Below are 22,381 nucleotides of genomic sequence, written 5' to 3' on the forward strand. Positions count from 1 at the left end.
AGGGTCCCTTGAGGTGCAGTCATTAGTGTAAAGGGAGAAAAGCAGTGGGGAGAGAATGCATCCCTGAGAGGCGCCAATGCTGAGGGACCGGGTGCTGGATGTGAAGTTACCCAGTTTCACCTGCTGCCTCATTTACCTCTTCCTCTTCATTCTCAACAATAGTTGTTTTTAAATGTGTTTTATAAATTAACACTGATAATGAGAAAAAGAAATTTATAATTCACATATTCTAAAGATTGCTTTAGAAAACGTATTAAAGGTCTTTTTTTTAAAAAATGGAATGAAAACATCTTGAGAAACAGGGCCCTTGATCGTGTATGTTCACATGTTGGAAGTGCTGCATTAATATTACTCATGTTTAAGTAGCCTTTTCCCAGCGGAGCTGCTTGTTGACAGCCAGACTGACAGAAAACTATGACGTGTGATTGGACTTCACTTCATATGAGGTTAACAGCAAATGTCCCTGACTCCAGGAGCCCTGTAACCTTTTCAGAGCAGAAAGAAAAATCACATGACCCTAAAGCTCATGACTATGTGGTCAGATCTCTGAAAAGTGGGTGGAGCTCTGGAAGGACAGAGCAGATTTACTGAATGCACATCCTTCAGAGTCTCAGAATAATGTTTCATGTTTCAAAACTCTACTTTCAAGGTTTCACAACTTTTTTTTTTTAAAAAAACGAATGAGCAGCAGTCTTCAGATGTACAAGGTTTTAGAAAATGTGTTGGAGAAACTTTGTAAAGAGAGGAAAGAAAACTTGAGTATGAAATAACATTAAGAAGTGGAGGAAATCTGCACCATTTTATTTTAAACAAGTAAAAATACTGTATACTGTATTCAACAAGTTTTTACTTTTACTTTCATTGTTTGACCTGCAGTGACTTTATCTACTACTACTTTATCTGTGTGCATGAAACAACAGCACCACCTAGAGGCTGCACGATGGAACTCCTCACACTTGGACTTCATTCATCTTCTGTAACCGCTTGTCCTGTGAAGGGTCATTGGGGGCCTGGAACCTGTCCCAGCTGTCATTGGGGGACAGGACAGGTCCACAAATCCACACAGAAAGGCCCAGTTTGACCCATGGATTAGAACCCAGAACCTTCTTGCTGTGAGACATCAGTGCTAACCACCACACCACTGTGCCGCCCCACGCTTGATTTTGGTGAATCTTAAATGTTTCTCCTCCTGCTCAGCAGTGAAGCAGCTGATGATTTCTCCAGGATCCACATTCAGATGGAAGCAGGAAGAGATCCGGACGGAGCTGAAGATGTGAGGAAGCAATGAAACCATCTGGACACGGTGGAAATCCACAAATACTGATATGAAAGAATAAAGTGTTCAGCTGATCAGGACAAATATTTGGAGCTCAGCTTTCCTGATCTATAGTCTCTTAAGACCGATGATGACAACATGCTGATCAGCACTGATCCTTAAAGAATCTTCAGACCAGGACTAGGAGCTGACGAGGCATCCACCTCTCTTCATCCATCGTCCATCAGATCATTCACTGATCAATTATCAAAGACCTGATCAAACTGACTTATCAGCCATCAGACAAAACGTTACATCGTGGCCCTGGACTCTGTCTGTGGAGGAGACACAAGACAGTTAGAGACAAAGAAAGAAAGAAAGAAAGAAAGAAAGAAAGAAAGAAAGAAACAAACCTTTGACTTTGAGCACCACTGTTTTCCATCTCACGGTGTCTCTGTCCTTGTTGTAGACTCTACAGATGTATTCTGTAGAGTCTTTCTCTGTGGGGTATTTCAAGGTCAGACTGAGGTCTCCAGTTTTCAGCAGGTCTTCATTCATCTTTGTTCTGTTTCTGTAAAACTGGTTCTGGTCTTCAAGCTGGTCAGAGCCGTTCACATACACATGGACCTTCCTGTAGGATCTGTCCTTCCACTCCACTTTGGCGTCTTCAGGCAGCTCTGTGGTTCTGAATGGCAGCTGGACAGACTCCTCCCCCTCCTCCACCTCTACCTCACAGACTGAGAGGACAACAAATCACATCATCAGCTGTACAGACAGCAGCAGCAGCAGCAGGTTTTCATCACTTTATTGAATGATTGTAGAGAAAGCTGAAGGACAGAAGCAGATGAGAGCAGAAGGGAACATGACAGAGATCTAGAAAGGTGTTGATGATGATCAGAGTCTTGATGGTTGGTTGTTTGTCCATGTGCTGCTTCATAGTAATGTCTCCTGTCAGAGTGGAGCTGCTGTCTGCTGCTTCTCTCTGTCACATTTCTATCTGTGGATCTAACATGTGACAGTGAAGAGAAGAAGGGTTCAGATCCTAACATGTCTTCAGTCTCTTTGTCTCTCTGTGGTGTCAATGAATCTCAGCTCCATGCAGCATTTCAGACACAGAGCCCTTTATCTCATTAAATTCTCAGCTCAGCTCTACATTAGTGTTGGATCAATAACGTCCAACTCTGATCACTTTTGCTGCTGAAGGATCACTGTCAGTGTTTCTCATCTTCTCTCTTTCTATTGATGCCATTGATTAGAAAGTCTGGCTCCAACACTGACTGGACATCAATCAAAGACTGCAGCTACTGGACCAGACTCCATTCATAACCCACTGGTTTCAAACAGAGGAGCTTCTCACATCAGAGAAAGAGCTTTCCAGCCTTGGTTCTTCAGAGAGCATTTAGGATGAGACTGGAATCAAAGTCTGATCCAGTTCACTGAGAACATGAATCCAAACCAGTGACCTCACATCTACTTGGACTGCTCTGACAACAATATGAGATGGAAAAGCCTTTTCAGGAACATTTAAGTTCCTGATAAAGTTCAACAACTGTTAATTAAACTCCTAGAGAAACAGCGTGTGATAAGATGAAACTTCTTCATGGATTCAGTCAGAAGTTCATTTTCTTCATGTTTCCTTAACCACTAACTTTCCTCTCACAGCTCAAACACATACACAAATCACTTTCTACATTAAACTCTCCTATGATCACTCACACCAATGGTGAGGTTTCTCTGAGTCATCACCAGAAAGTGATCAAGACTTCAACATGTTACTGATGTCTGACAAGTATCTACAGTATTGACTTCTGACCTCTGACCTGTATCTACAGTACTGACCTTTGACACTGAGCTTCACTCATTTCATCAGGGTGTTTTCCCTCCTTGTTGTAGAAGGAGCTAAATCTGGGAAACATCAGTGGAGCAACTCACTGTACTGTAGTCATAGCAACCATTCGGATGGAGTGGCTACTTTGTTGCTCAACTTTAAAGAGGAGGTGTTCAAGGTGACTGAGTCAAATGATGAAAGATACAGTATATCATTATAGCTATAAAGCAGGAAAATTATTGTTTAGTTTTAGGCAAAATGTATACTGAGAAACATGACCTCTGACCTCTGCATGTAGCTACATCACTGACCTCTATTTACAGTACTGACCTTTGACAGTGAGCTCCATTAGTTTCTTCATCAGGATGTTTCCCTCCTTGCTGTAGACGGTGCAGGTGTAGATCTTATTGTCTTTCTCTGTGGGGTATTTCAGGGTCAGACTGAGGTCTCCAGTTTTCAGCAGGTCTTCATTCATCTTCGTTCTGTTTCTATAAATCTGGTGCTGGTCTTCAAGCTGGTCAGAGCCGTTCTGATACACATGGACCTTCCTGTGAGTGTCCATCCACTCCACTTTAGCGTCTTCAGGCAGGTGTGCTGTGATTTTGTAGGTCAGCTGGACAGACTCCACCCCTGAATCCACCTCCACCTGGGGGACTGAGAGGACAACAAATCACATCATCAGATGTAGAGACAGCAGTAGCTCTGAGCACATTGAAGAGAAATATTTGGAGTGAAACATGTTTGACTGGTTCCAGTCTAAAATATGTCCCATTTTCCATTGAACAGAGACAGTGTTGTCTTTGGTGTCTGTCCATTTCTACAATCAGATCGTGTAGTACTTCTTTATGTTTGATGACTCCTACATTCATTCTTCATGTGTTCTTAGCAGATGTTTGATGCTACACCTGGAGAAGTCATGTAGCATCAAAACATCTCCAAGTTAGAGGCTTAAAACAGACTGAATATCAGAGTAAAAAGGAAAAAAAGGAATGATTGAAGATTCACACTGAGCTCCAGGTTGATAGTGAACACAGTCTGAGACACATGTCCAACAACTGGAGCTGGTTCATTTGTTCAACATGGACAGAGACTGAAAAGTGTTCACTGTGGTGGACCCACATCAGTTTCATCAGTAAATGTTCAGTGATGTTCAGTTCAAGTCTTTGCTCCAACTTCCAGCCATGAGCACAAATGCATGAATGAATGACTGAATGAATGAATGAATGATTGAATGAATTGTGAGTGTCAAGAAGAGCAGATGTATTGGAGCTTGGTTTGCTGTCAGGATATGTCAGTTCTAGCTGGAGAAGAATCTGCTCATCATGGAGTCCTTCTCTGCAGAAGACAGAGCCATCCGAAATAAATTGTGGCCTTTAATGAAGAAAGCTAAAGAGAAGACAGGAAGTCTTCTTTGAGAGCTTCTTTACCTGAACGGATTGGATCAAATACCACTTCTCAGACATCAAATGATCCAACTGTCTGTAGAGGACTCTTCTCTAAAGACTCTTCACTCTACCTTTCAATGTGTTTCCTTCAGCCTGATTGTGGTTTGGTCTGATTTCATTAACAGGACGTTTCAGGCTCTTTTCCAACAGAACCATTCATCTGAGTGGGATGCTAAATTTGGGAGACGTCAGTGGAGCAACTCACTGTAGTCATAGCAACCATTTGGATGGAGTGACTACTTTGTTGCTCAACTTTAAAGAGGAGGTGTTAAAGGTGACTGAGTCAAATGATGAAAGATACATTCATTCATTCATCTTCTGTAACCGCTTGTTCCTGTGAAGGGTCGCTGGGGGGGGGGGGGGCTATCCCAGCTGTAATCGGGTGAGCGGCGGGGTACACCCTGAGCAGGTTGCCAGTCCATCGCAAGGGCTAATACAGAGAGACAGACAACCATTCACACTCACATGCACATCTACAATGACCAGTTAATGGGCATGTCTTTGGAAGGTGGGAGGAAGCCACCTGCCACCTGCAAACTCCACAGAGAAAGGCCCAGCCGGCCCATGGATTTGAACCGGTGACCTTCTTGCTTTGAGGCATCAGTGCTAACCACCTCTCCACTGTGCCACCCCCATGAAAGATACCGTATATCATTATTTCTATAAAGCAGGAAAATTATTGTTGAGTCTTAGGCAAAATGTATGCTGAGAAACATGACCTCTGACCTCTGCATGTAACTACATCACTGACCTCTGACCTCTATTTACAGCCCTGACCTCTGATCTGTATCTACAGTACTGACCTCTGACATTAAGCTTCACTTGTTTCTTCATCAGGATGTTTCCCTCCTTGTTGTAAACGGTGCAGGTGTAGATCTTATTGTCTTTCTCTGTGGGGTATTTCAGGGTCAGACTGAGGTCTCCAGTTTCCAGCAGGTCTTCAATCATCTTCGTTCTGTTTCTGTAAATCTGGTGCTGCTCTTCAAGCTGGTCAGAGCCGTTCTGATACACATGGACCTTCCTGTAAATGTCCATCCACTCCACTTTAGCATCTTCAGGCAGGTGAGCTGTGGTTTTGCAGGTCAGCTGGACAGACTCCACCCCTGAATCCACCTCCACTTGGGGGACTGAGAGGACAACAAATCACATCATCAGCTGTAGACAGCAGCAGATCTGAGCACATTGAAGAGAAATACTTGGAGTGAAACATATTTGACTGGTTCCAGTCTGAAATATGTCCCATTCTCCATTGAACAGAGACAATGTTGTCTTCGGTGTCTGTCCAATCATGTAAAATCAGGAAACTTGAAGATACTCCTTCCCACACCCTCTACTTTACCACAGCTGGATTAGCAGCTGACTGATCACTGTAGCTGATCAGTCTGATAGAGTGTCGTCAATTCATGGAATATGATAGAATAGAATAGAATAGAATAAACCTCTGACCTGTACCTACGGTACTGACCTTCAACTTTGAGCTTCACTTGTTTCATCATCAGGATGACTCCCTCCTTGTTGTAGACTCTACAGATGTAACCTCCATCGTCTCTGTCTGTGGGGTATTTCAGGGTCAGACTGAGGTCTCCAGTTTTGAGCAGGTCTTCATTCATCTTCGTTCTGTTTCTGTAAATCTTGTTCTGCTCTTCAGGCTGGTCAGAGCCGTTCTGATACACATGGACTGTGCAGTCTTTTCTGTCCATCCACTCCACTTTAGCGTCTTCAGGCAGCTGAGCTGTGGCTTTGTAGGTCAGCTGGACAGACTCCACCCCTGAATCCACCTCCACCTGGGGGACTGAGAGGACAACAAATCACATCATCAAATGTAGAGACAGCAGCAGCTCTGAGCACATTGAAGAGAAATACTTCAAGTGAAATGTTTGACTGGTTCCAGTCTAAAATATGTCCCATTTTCCATTGAACAGAGACAGTGTTGTCTTTGGTGTCTGTCCATTTCTACAATCAGATCATGTAGTCCTTCTAGATGTTTGATGACTCCTACATGTGTTCTTCATTTGTTCTTAGCAGATGTTTGATGCTACACCTGGAGAAGTCATGTGGCATCAAAACATCACCAAGTTAGAGGCTTAAAACAGACTGAATATCAGAGTAAAAATGGAAAAAAGGAATGATTGAAGATTCACACTGAACTCCAGGTTGATAGTGAACACAGTCTGAGACACATGTCCAACAACTGGAGTTGGTTTGTTTGTTCAACATGGACAGAGACTGGAAAGTGTTCACTGTGGTGGACCCACATCAGTTTAATCAGTAAACGTTCAGTGATGTCCAGTTCAAGTCTTTGCTCCAACTTCCAGCCATGAGCATGAATGAATGAATGAATGAATGAATGAATTATGTGTGTCAAGAAGAGCAGATGTGTTGGAGCTTAGTTTGCTGTCAGCAGTAGCGGTTTTAGGCACGGGCGAACCGGGCAGCCGCCCGGGGCGGCATTTTTTCATGACACAAGGGGGGCGGCACGAGCACTTGGAAAAAAATAAAATAAACAAATAAATCTGCGCCGCTACATGGTTTTCTATTATCTGTCATATCTGTGTATAGGGAATTGGCAAATTGGCGCCCCCTGCAGCTGCAGGCGCCCCTGCTGCTGAGAAGGTGCCGTGCACAGAAGCTGTGTGTGAGAAAGGGAAAGGGGAGGGGGGCGCGGGGGACAGTTCACCTCTGGGTCTATCCCAAATTGAACGGACAGGGGGGGGGGTCCACTGTATAAAAGTTAGTAACACCTTCACTTTCTTCCATGTAACGCACATTTCATTCATAATATAATAAATACAGGCCTATAATTCATGCACGTTTTGGTTTTTATGAATTGTGTGAAATGGCCAAATGAAAATAGGTAATTATGTGGTCACCAAGCTGAATTGGTTTAGTCTTGACTTCTGGTCGTGAGTGACAGCGTTGGAGGATAGGAATTCTGTTGATTGTCGAGTGTCAAATAAACGCAGAGATGGACAGAAAAAGGAAAGATAAGGTATGTTCTTTCTGTATGATTACAGTATCATGTCATGAATGAAGGGCTGTTAACTGGTGCTATACGTTTGTTAGACTTTTTGCTATGATGCTTGCAATGCTTATACAACAGTAATTCGTCTTAACAAACACCAGATCTAATTTCACCATAAGATTGTGCTTTGCAACAAAACTGTTCCAAGTTCAGTTATTATTTATGTCCATCACGTTGGGTCCTGTAATTAGTCAACGAAATTTTCATATCTGTAGGTAGTTACAAAGATGAACATTTACCATTTGCTACAACTCTATTTCGTGTCAAAACATAGTTTAACCAACCAAAAGTGTGCCAAGCATAGAATTGGAGGCAGTAACCAAGGAGCTAATTGTTCCTCCCTGAAAGATAGATTAATATAGCGTATAATGACAGACACTTTGAGTGTAAGGACATGGTTATTTAAATTAGCAATTCATGGATGCTCTTTTCTTTAAGTGCGCGCGTGCCGAGGGGGGGAGGGTTGGGGGGGGCCGGTCGGAGGTGGTCTCGCCCGGGGCGCAATACAATGTAGAACCGCCACTGGCTGTCAGGATATGTCAGTTCGAGCTGGAGAAGAATCTGCTCGTCATAGAGTCCATCTCTGCAGAGGACAGAGCCATCACGAATAAATTCAAGATTCAAGATTTTAGATTCAAGATGGGATCAAATACTGCTTCTCAGACATCAAATGATCCAACTGTCTGTAGACGAGTCTTCTCTAAAGACTCCTCACTCTACCTTTCAGTGTGTTTCCTTCAGCCTGACTGTGGTTTGGTCTGGTTTCATTAACAGGACCTTTCAGGCTCTTTTCCAACAGAACTATTCATCTGAGTGGGATGCTAAATTTGGGAAACATCAGTGGAGCAACTCACTGTACTGTAGTCATAGCAACCATTCAGATGTAGTGGCTGTTTTGTTGCTCAACTTTAAAGAGGAGGTGTTAAAGGTGACTGAGTCATATAATGAAAGATACAGTATATCATTATTGCTATAAAGCAGGAAAATTATTGTTTAGTTTTAGGCAAAATGTATGCTGAGAAACATGACCTCTGCATGTAGCTACATCACTGACCTCTGACCTGTATCTACAGTACTGACCTTTGACATTGAGCTTCACTTGTTTCTTCATCAGAATGTTTCCCTCCTTGTTGTAGACGGTGCAGGTGTAGGTGTTGGTGTCATTGTCTGTGGGGTTTTTCAGGGTCAGACTGAGGTCTCCAGTTTTCAGCAGGTCTTCATTCATATTCGTTCTGTCTCTGTAAATATGGTGCTGTTCTTCAAGCTGGTCAGGTTCCTTCTGATACACATGGACCTTCCTGCAGTAAGTGTCAATCCACTCTACTTTAGCGTCTTCTGGCAGCTGAGCTGTGGTTTTGCAGGTCAGCAGGACAGACTCCACCTTTGAATCCACCTTCACCTTGTAGACTGAGAGCACAACAAATCACATCAGCTGTAGAGACAGCAGCAGCTCTGATCGTAACAGGACGTCTCTGTCCATCCAAGTCTGTGTGTCTCATGTTGGTGGAGGATTCTTCTTCAGGAGATTTGGAGCAGTTACCAAAGAAGACATCAGGAACTAATGAGGAACCAGTCAGATGAATGGATGAGAAAGTCCTAACCCTCTGCTCTGGTCTCACTCCACCACATGACTGAGCACCACTCAAGGAGTTGTCACCACATGTTTCAATGGTATCATGCAGTTTACGCAAACATTTACACACTGTTTAGTCTAGTCATGTTGTTAAAGTTCCTCCACTGATCAGTGATTCAGTCTGAATGAGTTTCTGACTTCTGTAGCAGCTGGAACAAATCTCCACAGAACCGATGTTACTAACAGCATTATGGGTAGTGTAGTAGAAGAGACTCACCTGATATGAAGTAGAGTCGAAAATGAAACAAAAGACCCCCAACGACACCAAGAAAAACAAACAGGAGAACCAGGAGAACTTTGTTCCAGGCTGGAAATAGTTCTGTGGAGAAACATAAAGAACAACATGACCTCTGGCCTGTATCTGCAGTACTGACCTCTGACTTCTAACCTGTATCTACAGTACTGACCTCTAGATGTCGTTACCTTGGTCTCCAGTACTACCATGTGTCCTTTAATTCCAACATAAAATAAGTGAGAAGGACTGGTTTGTCTGACCTATGTGATATTGTCTGAATTAGGAACATCCTGACACATTCTGGTAGTTTCATTATTTTTTTTTTGTGACAAACTTTTTATTGAACAATTTAACATCATATTACAAACATAAAGCCTTGCCACTAAGGACGTTTAAGGAGACCAAAAAAAAAAAAAATAAATAAATAAAAAGGGGGGGGGGGGGGGGGGGGGAACGGTTGCAGACCCATCAGTAGGAACTCGATGCATTAGATGACAGAGAATCTTTCAATCAGACAACATAATTCACAGTAACACCTTATATACGAGTAAGCAATGTTATGTCAGAGAGAGAACTAATAAGAGCGTCCCAGGCCTGCACAGTGGATGCTCGCGCTTTATGTATGACAGCCAATGACCTTTCTAAAAGAGCAATGTCTCTAAAATGATTTAGCCATTCCTTTGCCGATGGGATGTCCGGAGAAAACCATGAATGAATTATGGTCTTCTTTGCGGCAGTCAATCCTGCAAATATAACTTTCCTCTGTGCCAACCTGGTATTGCCACTAAGAACGGAGTCATCATTGAATAGAAGTAGGGGGAGATGCATAGGAATGGGAAATCCTAAAATATTTTCAAGGCAACTATGCACCTTGGACCAAAGGCCAGACACTGAGGGACACTCCCAAAAAACATGAAGGTATGTGCCAACAATGTTCTGATCACATTTTGTACAGTTGGGATCATCTATCAGTTTCATTGTAAAGCGTCTGTACGGCGTGGCATAGTATTTGTGCATAAACTTGTAATGAATAAGTTGATGTGCTGGATTCTTTGATGAAATGGGAATGTTGGTCCATATATTGTCCCAGTCCAGATTATAACCCTGACCCTCAAGTTCACGGTTCCAAGAACTGATCACTCCCAAAGGTTTAACGCCTTTAGAGAGCAGTTCATTGTAGATGACGGACACTAATCCAGTAGGAGGTGTTCGAGAAGAAAACCAAGTGTCCAACGGATGAGAGGGCACAGGTGTATCCCATGGAACTCCATGGGCACGAATTGCAGATCTCAACTGGAAATACAAAAACCAAGGGAACCCAGGGAGAGAATAACGTTCTTTAAGCACTTGGAGTGAAACCAAACCATTTCTGTCATACAGATCTTGGAGAATGTGAATTCCTCTAGAAGCCCAACTGTCATTAAAATAGAGACCAGAATGCTGTAATAAATTGTAGTTATACCAAACAGGAGAGCGGTCACAGAGCCTTACGTTACATCCCATATGTTTCTGGACAGCAAACCAAATTTTCAAGGAGTTGCCTATGATTGGCCCAAACTTTCTACACACAGATCTAGGTTTCAGCCCACAAAACAATATGTCTGTCAACCTATGTGGTTTTACCATCTCTTTCTCTATCTGACGCCAGGGTGTGACAACATTCTCATTGCACCAAATTGTCAGTTGCTTTATTTGAAATGACCAGTAGTATAATTTGAAGTCAGGTACTGCCAAGCCTCCAGAGTGTTTTGGTCGCTGTAGCGTGCATAAGCGAATACGAGCCCTTTTATCCTTCCATATAAATTTAGTGGTCAGGGACCGTAGTTCATCAAAGTAGTCAGGTGGTGGAGGCATAGGGATCATAGAGAACAGGAAATTCAGTCGGCCGAGTATATTCATTTTCAGAATCGCAATTCTGCCTTGTAGTGACATCTTGAGATCGGACCACCTCTGAATGTCCGATGCAATCTCCGTTTTAAGTCTATTGTAATTTGCGTGTGCTATATTCGAGAAACTGGTTACAGTTATGCCTAGATATGTAAATGCGGAGTTATGCCATTGAATATGTTGAATGACTGGTAATGTGAGTTGTTTTGCAGGGGTATTTAAAGGAATAAGGAGGGATTTATCCCAATTAATTTTATAACCAGAAAATAGGCTGAACTGCGTGAAGACTTTGAGTATTTGAGGCAGAGATTTAGAAATGTTAGTAAAAAAAAGTAATACATCGTCCGCATAAAGCGAAATTTTATGTTGTGTACCTTGTATACTGATGGGTGAGATCTGCGGGTCTAATCTAATTGTCTGGGCTAGCGGTTCAAGTGACAAAGCAAAAAGGAGCGGGGACAGTGGGCAGCCTTGCCGAGTTCCACGCTGCAGAGGAAATGTTTTGGACAAAGTATTATTTGTTTGTACGATTGCACAAGGGTTGGTGTATAAAGTTTTGATCATTGATATAAATTTTTTGCCAAATCCGAAATTCTCCAAAACCTGCCACAGGTATATCCAGCTCACTCGATCAAAGGCTTTTAGCGCATCCAAGCTGAATATAGCTGCGGGATGTGTATCCAATTCTGATGCATGTAATATATGGAAAAGGCGTCGGATATTGTCTGATGCAAGTCTCCCCTTTAAAAAACCTGTTTGGTCACAATGAATTAATTTACCAACACATGGCTCCAGTCTTCTGACCAAAACTTTGGCAAAAAGCTTCAGTTCTGTTGTAATAAGTGATATCGGCCTGTAACTGCCACATCTCAAAGGTGGTTTATCTTTCTTGAGCAGGATTGATATGAGAGATGTATTTTGATCACGATGGAAGGAACCAGTGTCTAGAGCATAGTTAAGAGAATTTAAAAGCAATGGCCCAACGATATCCCACAGTTCCAAAAACAACTCTGGAGGCAGCCCGTCAAGGCCCGGCGATTTCCCTTTTTGCATCGAGCGCAATGCCTCTTTAAGTTCTAAAAGAGTAAGTGGTGTTTCAAGGCATTCTGCATCATTGTCAGTCAGTGATGGTAATTTAAGTTCTGACAGATACAATTTAAGAGCAGCCAAGTCAGGAGCAGGGTCTGCCGCATAGAGACGAGAATAAAATTCTGCAAAAGTATTATTTATCTCACCTGGGTCATAGGTGACAGGTCCAGATGATGTTTGGATTGCACTGATCGTGGAAAAGGATTCATTTTGTTTTAACCTGGCAGCTAAAAGCTTGCTTGATCTTTCGCTCTGATCATAATATGTAAGTCTCGTACGATGAATTATAAACTCAGCTTTAGCCTTGAGCAAATTATTCAATTCAAATTTCAGGGCCGAGAGAGCTGAATGGTTTTGTTCAGAAAACTGCTGTTTTAAGTCATATTCCAAAGTTCGTATCTCATCTTCTAATTGCGTAACCCTGCGCCTCCTGGTCGCCTTCAAATGGGAGGCAAATGACACGGCCTCTCCCCTTATAAAGCATTTAGTTGTTTCCCAAAGTATTTGGGGTGAGGCTGCTGTCTCCGAGTTAATTTCTAAAAATACTTTAAGATTGTTTCTCAGTTTTTTAACAAAATCTGTATTCTGAAGTAGTGTTGTATTGAAGCGCCACCTGTGTGTACCTTTACTGCGGGTCGGTAGGAACTTAAAGTTATATAACACAGGGGCATGATCTGATATTACCATAGGAAGGATATCAGTAGAATTGATGCAGTGATTCAGGGAGGCAGAAATGAATATGTAATCAATTCTTGAGTATGTCTTGTGTCTGGCCGAGAAAAAGGTATAATTCCTAACTAAAGGGTTCCTTAAGCGCCATGGATCAATAATATTAAGCTCAGAAATAAAGGTGTTAATCTCACGAGAGGAGTCCTGGGTTAAACTTGCACTTACAGATTTATCCAAATTTATGTCACACACCTGGTTAAAGTCACCCCCGACTATAAGCTGATGACCTGGAAAGTCTAAGAGAGTATTAGAGATTGTACTTAAGAAATTTGGATCATGGATGTTTGGGCCATATATCGATGCAAGACAAATTTTCATATTGTTAATGGTAACACAGACATAAGTCAGTCTGCCAATGTCATCGTTGCCTGAATTTTCCACCTCCACCCCTAGCTTCCTATTGAATAAAATAGCCACTCCCTTTGTCCTATTTGTCGCAGAAGAGTGAGCAACACACTTATAAAATCTATTCTGAAACCTATGAATATCAGTTGTTTTCAGATGTGTTTCTTGGATCAGAGCAATGGAGATCTCTTTACGTTTAAGGAATTCTAGGCATTTGGTGCGTTTTACTGGGGAATTTAAGCCCCGTACATTCCACGACATTACATTAAAGGTGTTATTCATATTCAAGTTTGTGTCATCTTATCAACTGAAGGGTATCACAAGTAGGTCTACACAAAATGCTCTTCAAATGTAAATCATGCAAATAAAAAAAAAACAAGTCTCTACATAAATGGCAAGGCTCTGGCAGCAAACACTGAACAATTTCAACAAAACATTCCATCCGCAAGAGATGATGAATGCTCTCTTAGGATGGAGAAGAAAATAAAGTAAAATAAGTAAAGGGTGGACTTTCTTATTGACTAACTGTGGCTTGAACGGTGATACACGTCTCCTGTCCAAGTCCGTATAGGTATCAGAAACATTAACTCAATCTCCCCAGAATCAATTTGCATTAACCTGAATTGTATACTTAAAATGACTTAATCAGTATTAAGAGGTAGTATGCTTGTATATATAAAAAAAAAAAGAAAAAAAAGAAGCGCACTTTCATTCCTCATGTGCCAAATCACTACTAATCAAAACTTTTGTCACAATGTCCGCAGTGACCTGTAATGACTTCTATAAAACATCAGAAGTGTCAGTCATACAGCCCTAAACCAGTAAAATAAAATCCTATACACATTACCTCTTTTAATAAATCTAGGTCAGATATTTAGTACAGTCGAGAAGAGAGTAAGCAGCATGAAACCTTAAGTAATCCGCCGTTTGGGTCAAGTTGGAGCAGGGAAAGTATCCGCCGAGGGTCCCTCGTCATCCGGTATAGTAGGAAAAGAGCCGCGGGGGGTGCCAGCTTCACTGGATGTCGAGCGAGGGCTCCGGTCGAGCGTGGCCATAAATGACTCCGCATCCGCCACACTTTCGAAAAAGTGCAGCGAGCCGTTGTGTCTAACCTTCAGGGTTGCTGGATATCTCAGGAACGGCCGCAGTCCTCTGTTGGCAAGCTGCTTTCTCACCGCATCAAAGGCTTTTCTCCTCTGCGCGGTATCGTTGCTGTAGTCAGGGAAAAACAGCAGCTTGGATGTCGATGTCCGCCCCTCGCTGGATGTCTGGTGTGTAGGCGCGGACGAAAGGGCTCTGGCTCCGTTGAGAATTTTCTCCCTGTCCTGGTAACGAAGTAGCCGGAAGATGAGTGTCCGCGGGCGGCTGGTCCTGTCCTGGGTGGCGAATATACGATGAGCCCGTTGAATTTCAATCTTGTCCCCGGCCAGGGAGGGGATCCACACGGGCAAATTATCTTGTAAAAATTGGATGGCATTTTCACCCTCCGCTGACTCTGGCAGGCCGACAAGTCGAAGGTTAGACCTCCGCGATCTGTCCTCCATCTCAGCGACTTTCTGGCGCAGGTTCAGTAGCTCTTTCTGGAGGTCACCAACATCGTGTTTAACCGTTCTGATGTTAGCTGCTTTAGCATCTAGCCTCCCCTGCAGCTTTCTACCGACCTCGGCTTGCTGTGCGATATCTCCGCCGAGTTTGGTCACTGCCGAGTTGGAGGCTTCAATCATAACTTTCAGGGCCTGGATTTCACCGGCAAGCATTTCCTCAACTGCCTCTCTCACAGCCAACTTAACTTTCCCGGTTAGCCTTTCTTCTTGCTCACGCAATGCTAACAAGATGGCTGCATTTGAAGTGTCCTCCGATTCTTTGCCTGAAGCTTTCTTTTTGCCCGCTGTCTCGTCCGTTGACGATTTATTCTTCGCTCCTCTCCCGCTCGACATTTTGTAGAATACTTTAGACGTAATTTAAACTAGAATAGTTTCTGAATTGTAGGATATTTCGTGTATTATCGGACTTTTGAGACGGAGCTCAGAACTACACGCGCATCACACCTGGGCAGCCACCGGAAGTCTGGTAGTTTCATTATTGATTAGATAAGATTTATTCTGTTAATAGTTATGGGAATCATGCGTGTTAGAGATTGCAACCCTACAAATGTCAACAGTGTGTGATTATACAGCATACTGCTGTTCATTCATCATTCATTCATCTGCTGTTTACAGTGTTATTATTTATTGCTGACCTTTGACCTGCAGCTGTACGGCTGCCAGTATCCGTTCGTTTCCAAGCGCTCTGATGGAGCAGATGTAGGTTGCGCTATCAGAGGGGCTGGGTTTCGTCAGATTCAGGCTGAAGTCTCCAGTTGTCAGAGCGTCAGTCTTCATGGATGTTCGGTCGCTGTAACGGTGGTTTTGGTCTTTCAGTTGATCACCTGTCGTCTGACTCTGGTGGATGGTTGAAGGCCTGAGGTCGTAGCGGATCCACTCTGCCGTGGGGTTGACAGGAACAGAAGAGTCTTGACAGGGCAACCAGACTGACTCCACCCCCTCCAACACCTCCACTGGCAGGGTATGCTGGAAAACTGTGAGAACACAAGAGACAGAAACATCAATCAGCTGGTTTAATAATGCTGCTGTGTCTGTGTCTTTGAGACTTCCTCTTGGAGACAAGAATGAAGTCCTGCTTGTTTGATGAGATCAGAAATATGTCTGTGACTCCAACAGTGGAAAGACCAGGAACTGTGTGGCCTTGAGTCTTTGTTTTCCTGTGAAACCACGTGTTGAGGTTTGTTTCTGACCTTTGACCTGTAGATGTACGTCTGTCACTCTCACTTCTTGTCTGCCATCACTGATGGAGCAGGTGTAATTGCCACTGTCAGAGAGGTGAGGTTTTCTCAGAGTGAGGCTGAAGTCTCCAGTGTCTAGAGCATTAGGCTTCATTGATGTCCGTCCTCTGTAAACCTCGTTCTGACCTTTAATTTCATCTTTTTCTCGTCGTATGTGGACAGATTTGGGATTGAGATCGTTCCGTGTCCAAATCACTGTGGGATTGTCCACAGGTAAAAAATCTGAGTAGTGGCAGGGTAGCAGGACAGACTCCGCCCCCTCACCCACTTCCACCACAACTGCCAGGACATGCTGGGAAACTGAGAGGACACACAAAGAGAAACACAAATCAGCTGCATGTGGGTTTGACTTCACACGTGACTGACTGTATGTCACATTATCTGCAGGGACCAGAGAAACCAGTTTCAGTTTCTCTTCACCAACTGGTTTCAGTCAATGAAAGTCAGTTAGTCAATGAAAATAAAAGTACAGATCATTGAATGTATTTTTCACAGATTCGGCTGAGAAACGTCCTCTCTTGCTCAAAGTAATGAGTAATGACATTTTTAAGATTGTGTTGATCAGGTCTGTCCTCTACCAGTGTTGTCAGATCTCGTGAGCCAAATAAGCAACCAGGGGCCTCATGTACGAAGACTTGCATGAATTTCCTTGTAAAACGTGGCACACGCTCTGATTTAGAAGCATTTTTCCTTTGTACATTCCGATCAAGCGTAACCAACCCCTCCCTGTCCACGCCCCTTTTAAATATGTAACTCCATGTCAATGCCCCTTTTAAATATGCAAATGATATTGCAAATTGGAGACGCTACTCACTGAAGTGGGGGTGCGCAAAAATGTCCTCATTGGCGCATCACGTATGATCTGTACATTGATCCCATGAAAATGTTTCCTGTTGACATTTACAAATTCATGCGATGGCGCTTTTATAGCAATGTGTGTGCAGTCAATAGCTCCGATTACATTCAGAAAATGGTCTCTCACTGCAAATTGCTCTTTAATGTTGACCTGTTCAGATGCATTGTGTGGGAATTTGATATACCTGGCTGACATGCGGATAATTCCATCCCACACGGCTTGCATGGCTCTGCTCGGGGTCGACTGGCACAGTCCCGATCGGTCGGACGAATAGTTTTCACATTTATGACAGTTTCCCGGCATCACCTCTGAGTGTCGCCAAAGCATTGACATCTGTAGAAGCCAACGTACGCCAGCCATGGCGTTGGCGTAGGCACGTACAAAGTTCTCGGACATTTCACTCTTGATACATCTGAACTTTTCCGTGAGTGAGTAAGTACGGAATGTTTTTGTACGCATGCAACTTTAATACATGAGGCCCCAAAACAAGCAACTTTTTCTATGGAGCCCCTTTAGGTTATGGGGAGAGAAAAATAAACCGTGTGCATGGTTTTACAATCCGTGGGGAGGGATTTTAAACTGTGGGTACAGATTGTCAATTTACATCCATGTGAACAGATTGGTAAACTGTGCACAGTTTTGCAAAACTGTACCCACGGTACACTTTTTATTTATTTTTCTCCCCCTGAGCTTCAGGAACTTTCTCTTTCTCCATTTCTTTGTTATATTTCGCTAACTTTGTCCCGGGCATTTGCTCCTCAAAAATTCTCCTAAAGTCCACCATCATTCACGTGTATTTTCATTTAAACCTCACTCACTGGCTCTGCCTCTGATTGGCTAGTACTTGTTGCCAGAGCCAATTAGTAGCAGGATGTGGGTGGGGAAAAACTCTGCTATGTCCTGTGTGTATAGGAAAAGGGGAGGGACAAAGGGAAGGGAAGTTTAAAACATATATAAACACATAGAAAATATCTGCTTGACAACTTATTATGGAGTTGGGAACAAGCCCAAATAAGCAATTACACTTTAGAAACAAACCCAAAAAAACGTGACCCGCAAATACCAATGTTTGTAAGCGACCTCAGAGAAAAACAAGCCCAAAGTAACTTATGGACTTGGCAACACTGTCCTCTACTCCAATCATGTAACAGTTTAGAGTTCAGTGAACCAGAACATGATTTTTAGCTCTAACTGATGAATGAATCTCTCAGGACTGATCTCTGCACTTCACTCCATCAGCAAAAGACCTCCTCTGGTCCTGATACTAACACAGAGACACATCTCTTCTTTAACAGCACCAATCTAAACAGGAAACTGTCTCAATGTCCAAACTAGAACTCCAACCGTATTATTCATGTCAAGTATTCAGAGATGGCTTCTTGCTTTCACAGATTTAGAAGTCTGAACACTAGGAAGCTAACATACAGCAAACACAGAGAGAAAATCTACTCATTGGAGCAAGATGTTACTGAGAAACATCCTCCATGTTCATGGTCTGCTTGTCCATAAGGTCCAGGGGGGCTGAGTATAAATGAAAAGCTTCTTTCTTATTCACATTCATAATGTATTGTATTGTTGTCGATCTGTCCTAATATACTACTACTACTATATGAAACATGTCTATGTGGTAACATGTACATGTTTATTATATCAGAATCTAAAGCACACCGTCTGTGCTGCTGTGATTATATTAAAAGACTGACGTGTTTTATCCACGCTGACGTTAACGAGTATTACGTGTTGGAAGGAGGATGAACCTCACAGATATGTCGGCCAAATAAACTCATGGTTTCATCTCCAGGATGTTTCTGAAAGGTTCTTGTCAAGCTGCATTTTTTCAGTTGTTTCCTCTTTATTGAAGGAATCTGGATTTAAGGAAAAGAAAGAAAACCAAAGCAGACGTGCTACACTGAACACAAGCAACCAGATGATGGACAGATGCTGAGGTCCAGGATTTGATGATCTTCATAAGTAAACTGAATATTTCTGCTACACCCAGATCCCTGACAGTTCAACCTGAAGGTCTCAACACTGATCTGAGAGGCACATTCAATGGATAATAAAACATCTTGACAGGACGTCCTGCTGCAGGACAGAAGAGGCCATGGTCAGGGATGAGATGAGAAGGAACAACTCTGAGCTGCTAAAGTGGTTGAAGGGTAAACCCTGGAGGAGCAGGATATGATACTGTGATCAGATTATCAGATGAGGATAAAACATGGGTGCCCACACGCTCTCAAACCACTGTTTTTTGTTGCTTGTTCTCAGTAGTGTTGCATCTGGATGAGGAAACTAGTCGTCAACATCCCCCCATGAAGAACTCACTAGCTGATAGTTTCATTTTAAAACACAATGACCTTTGTAAATGTTTCTGTCCCACAGTGAAGTTCTGATCTGCAGCCAGATCATCTAGCAGTCGTTGCCTCTGAGCTCACATTAAATATGTTTGATTCTTTGTTTGTTGATGTGATTTTAAACTAATAATGTGACAAACTATTAACATAGTTTAAACAGATCATCATTGACCTGTTTAAACAGGTCCAGACCTGTTGAGACAGATGTCAGACTGAAGTGATAATCAGATCCAGGAGGAAGATATCTTACCGTGAACGAGGATCACAAACACCACCAACGTCTTCATCTTCCTGTCATAAGTCTGAGGATTCAGTTGATGTGTTTGAACACTTCTTCAGATCATGAGACATTTCTGACTTTCCTCCTCTCGTCTTCAGCTCAGACTGTTTCCAGTGTTTATTAAAGAATGAGGGAGAACGAGTTTTTCCGCAGCAGCAGCCACTGATGTAACTGACTGGTTCAGTCAGAACCAGGAAGTTTGAACAGAGAGATGAGTAATTGCTCTGGAATCACATCCCGTAACTAAAACTCTGATACATGCATAACAACAGACTCTTTGGATTCTATGTCTGTTTGATTTATAAAATACAGATAGATCTATGACAAACCATCTCGACTGGGTTTAGGTCAGGTGACTGTGGAGGCCAGGCCATCTGGCGCAGCACTCCATCACTCTCCTTCTTGGTCAAATAGTCCTTCCACAGCCTGGAGGTGTGTTTGGGGTCATTGGAAAATAAATGATGGTCCAACTAAACGCAACCCGGATGGGATAGCAGGTCGCTGCAGGATGCTGTGGTAGCCATGATAGTTCAATGTGCCCTCAATTTTGAATAAATCCACAACAGTGTCACCTGCAAAGCACCCCCACACCACCACACCTCCTCCTCCTCCATGCTCCACGGTTGGAACCATGCATGTAGAGACTCATCAGACCAAAGCACAGATTTCCACTGGTCTAAAGTCCATTCCTGGTGTTTCTTGTCCCAAACAAATCTCTTCTGCTTGTTGCTTTTCCCAAGTAGTGTTTTTCTAGCAGCTATTTGACCATAAAGGCCTGATTGGCACAGTCTCCTCTGAATAGTTGATGTAGAGATGTGTCTGCTACTAGAACTCTGTGTGGCATTGATCTGGGCTCTAATCTGAGGTGCTGTTAACTTGCAATTTCTGAGGCTAGTGATTCGACTGAGCGCCTAATGTTTGCAACTGCACTTGGGGACACATTCAAAGTTTTTGCAAACTTCCGGACTGACTAACCTTCAGTTCTTATAGTAATGATGGACTGTTGTATCTCTTTACTTAGCTGTAACAGTTGTCAAATAGGGCTGTCAGCTGTGTACCAACCTGACTTTTTGCACAACACAACTGATGGTCCCAACCCCAATAAGAAGGCAAGAAATTCCACAAATGAACCCTGACAAGGCAAACCTGTGAAGGGAAAACCATTTCAGGTGACTACATCATGAAGCTCAACACAACTGACCTGTGTGAGCTGCCTCTTAGCTCTCATTTTCTCTGACGTAGCATTTGCTAGGTGCCTTTCACAGAAACATAGCAAAACCAGTTAAAGGAAACAATTAAACAGCATTCCAATTAATAATCTAAAAATAACCTCAAAGGTTGTGCACGCTCCCTGTATCAGGTTTGTTCTTGATTTATATTTGAGACATGACATACTGCAGTGGTAACTCAGTCCACAGTAAATGCAAATAACTCTCGGCAGAGCTTCCAAGAACTTGCCTTTTCTTTTTCAACTCTGCTCAAGACGGTATGTTTCTGCTTGCCATCGCTTCCTGATTTCCCAAACTACAGGACGGGTCAAGGGTCAAATCACAGAATGAGCGTGTGGTAGTTGGCCATCAAAAATAATACTTCCATTAAAGGGAATATCAGTTAATTAATGTGTAAAACTTGAGAGCCATGCTACAGCCACATGTAGAGAAATCCAAAGCTATGATGGGACAATCTGGGTTAACTGTGTTCTAGTTTTATGAGAGTTTTTCACTTGGTCCATGGCAGTGTAGGAATATGCACCGTTGAGTCTGATTGCAAGTTACATGACGAAACTATTACAATCACACATAGTTGACATGAAAAGGCCTGGAGGCTTCTTAAAATCAAAGGTGCTGCTTCAAAACTTTTAATCTTGTATTGAGACAGTTGTCATACAACAATACAAGTCAAACTCTTCATTAGTACTAAGTTATCATCACTAATTAGAAGACTCAAACATGTTTTCTGTGATTCTTCCAGGAGTTTTCTTTTTTGTAATTTACTGGAGTATTTGTGTAAAGTGTAACTGCTACATAGAAAAGAGAGTTAAAATAAAGAGGCTCATCACAGTCAGGTAGATACCAACCAGCCCTGCATGAAATCAAAACAATAGAAAGGAATGAATGTGGATACACCTTCAGACAATTAAATGGAAACACGCACAAGTGCGCAAAGTAGAGGTGTGTCAACAGAAAGTGACACCAAGAATATGTAAAACATTTACTGTTTTTGTAGATATAATTGATGAAAATACCTGAGGAGTTAATCATAGTTTAATAACATGAACATGTGTTCTGCTTAATGTATCTTACTAACCACAGAATATTCCAGGCCGTGCAGGAACAGAAGAATGTCAATAACAGATAAAGGAAGAGGATGCAGCAGGTCAAGATGACCCAACGCTAGATTAACCGCATGCCCATATCAGGGAAGATAGTGTGTTCTTTGTTAAGGTTGTTGTGTGCAGACACTCACTCGAGGAGACGGAGCGAGGATGGAGTCAGATGTTATGGGCGTGAGTGGCAGGTGAAGAGGAGAGACGGAGCCAGATTACGAGCCAACCAGAAGACGACACACCCAAGTTTGCCTG

General features: G+C 42.7%; 2 protein-coding genes across 2 annotated transcripts; both read right to left on the minus strand.

Moving 5' to 3' along the window:
• Window positions 1-145: 145 nt before the first annotated feature.
• LOC311491452 (butyrophilin-like protein 2) lies at window positions 146-6,540 on the minus strand (the record flags this gene model as incomplete). The annotated part of the gene is made up of 6 exons (XM_084549380.1): window positions 146-1,590; window positions 1,669-1,992; window positions 3,414-3,737; window positions 5,332-5,655; window positions 5,994-6,320; window positions 6,528-6,540. 6 exons carry the CDS (start codon window positions 6,538-6,540, stop codon window positions 1,535-1,537), a joined length of 1,368 nt encoding a protein of 455 aa, XP_084405506.1. The 3' UTR covers window positions 146-1,534.
• A 2,616-nt stretch (window positions 6,541-9,156) lies between these two features.
• LOC311485888 (V-set domain-containing T-cell activation inhibitor 1-like) lies at window positions 9,157-20,185 on the minus strand. Its single transcript, XM_084541566.1, has 4 exons — window positions 19,771-20,185; window positions 16,263-16,610; window positions 15,708-16,046; window positions 9,157-9,502 (listed from the first exon to the last, which is right to left on the minus strand). The coding sequence occupies exons 1-4, from the start codon at window positions 19,805-19,807 to the stop codon at window positions 9,372-9,374; spliced, it is 855 nt and encodes a 284-aa protein (XP_084397692.1). The 5' UTR covers window positions 19,808-20,185; the 3' UTR covers window positions 9,157-9,371.
• Between the last annotated feature and the right edge of the window lie 2,196 nt (window positions 20,186-22,381).

This window comes from Chelon labrosus (genome assembly GCF_963514085.1).
Source record: "Chelon labrosus genome assembly, chromosome: 1".
Taxonomy (NCBI): domain Eukaryota; kingdom Metazoa; phylum Chordata; class Actinopteri; order Mugiliformes; family Mugilidae; genus Chelon; species Chelon labrosus.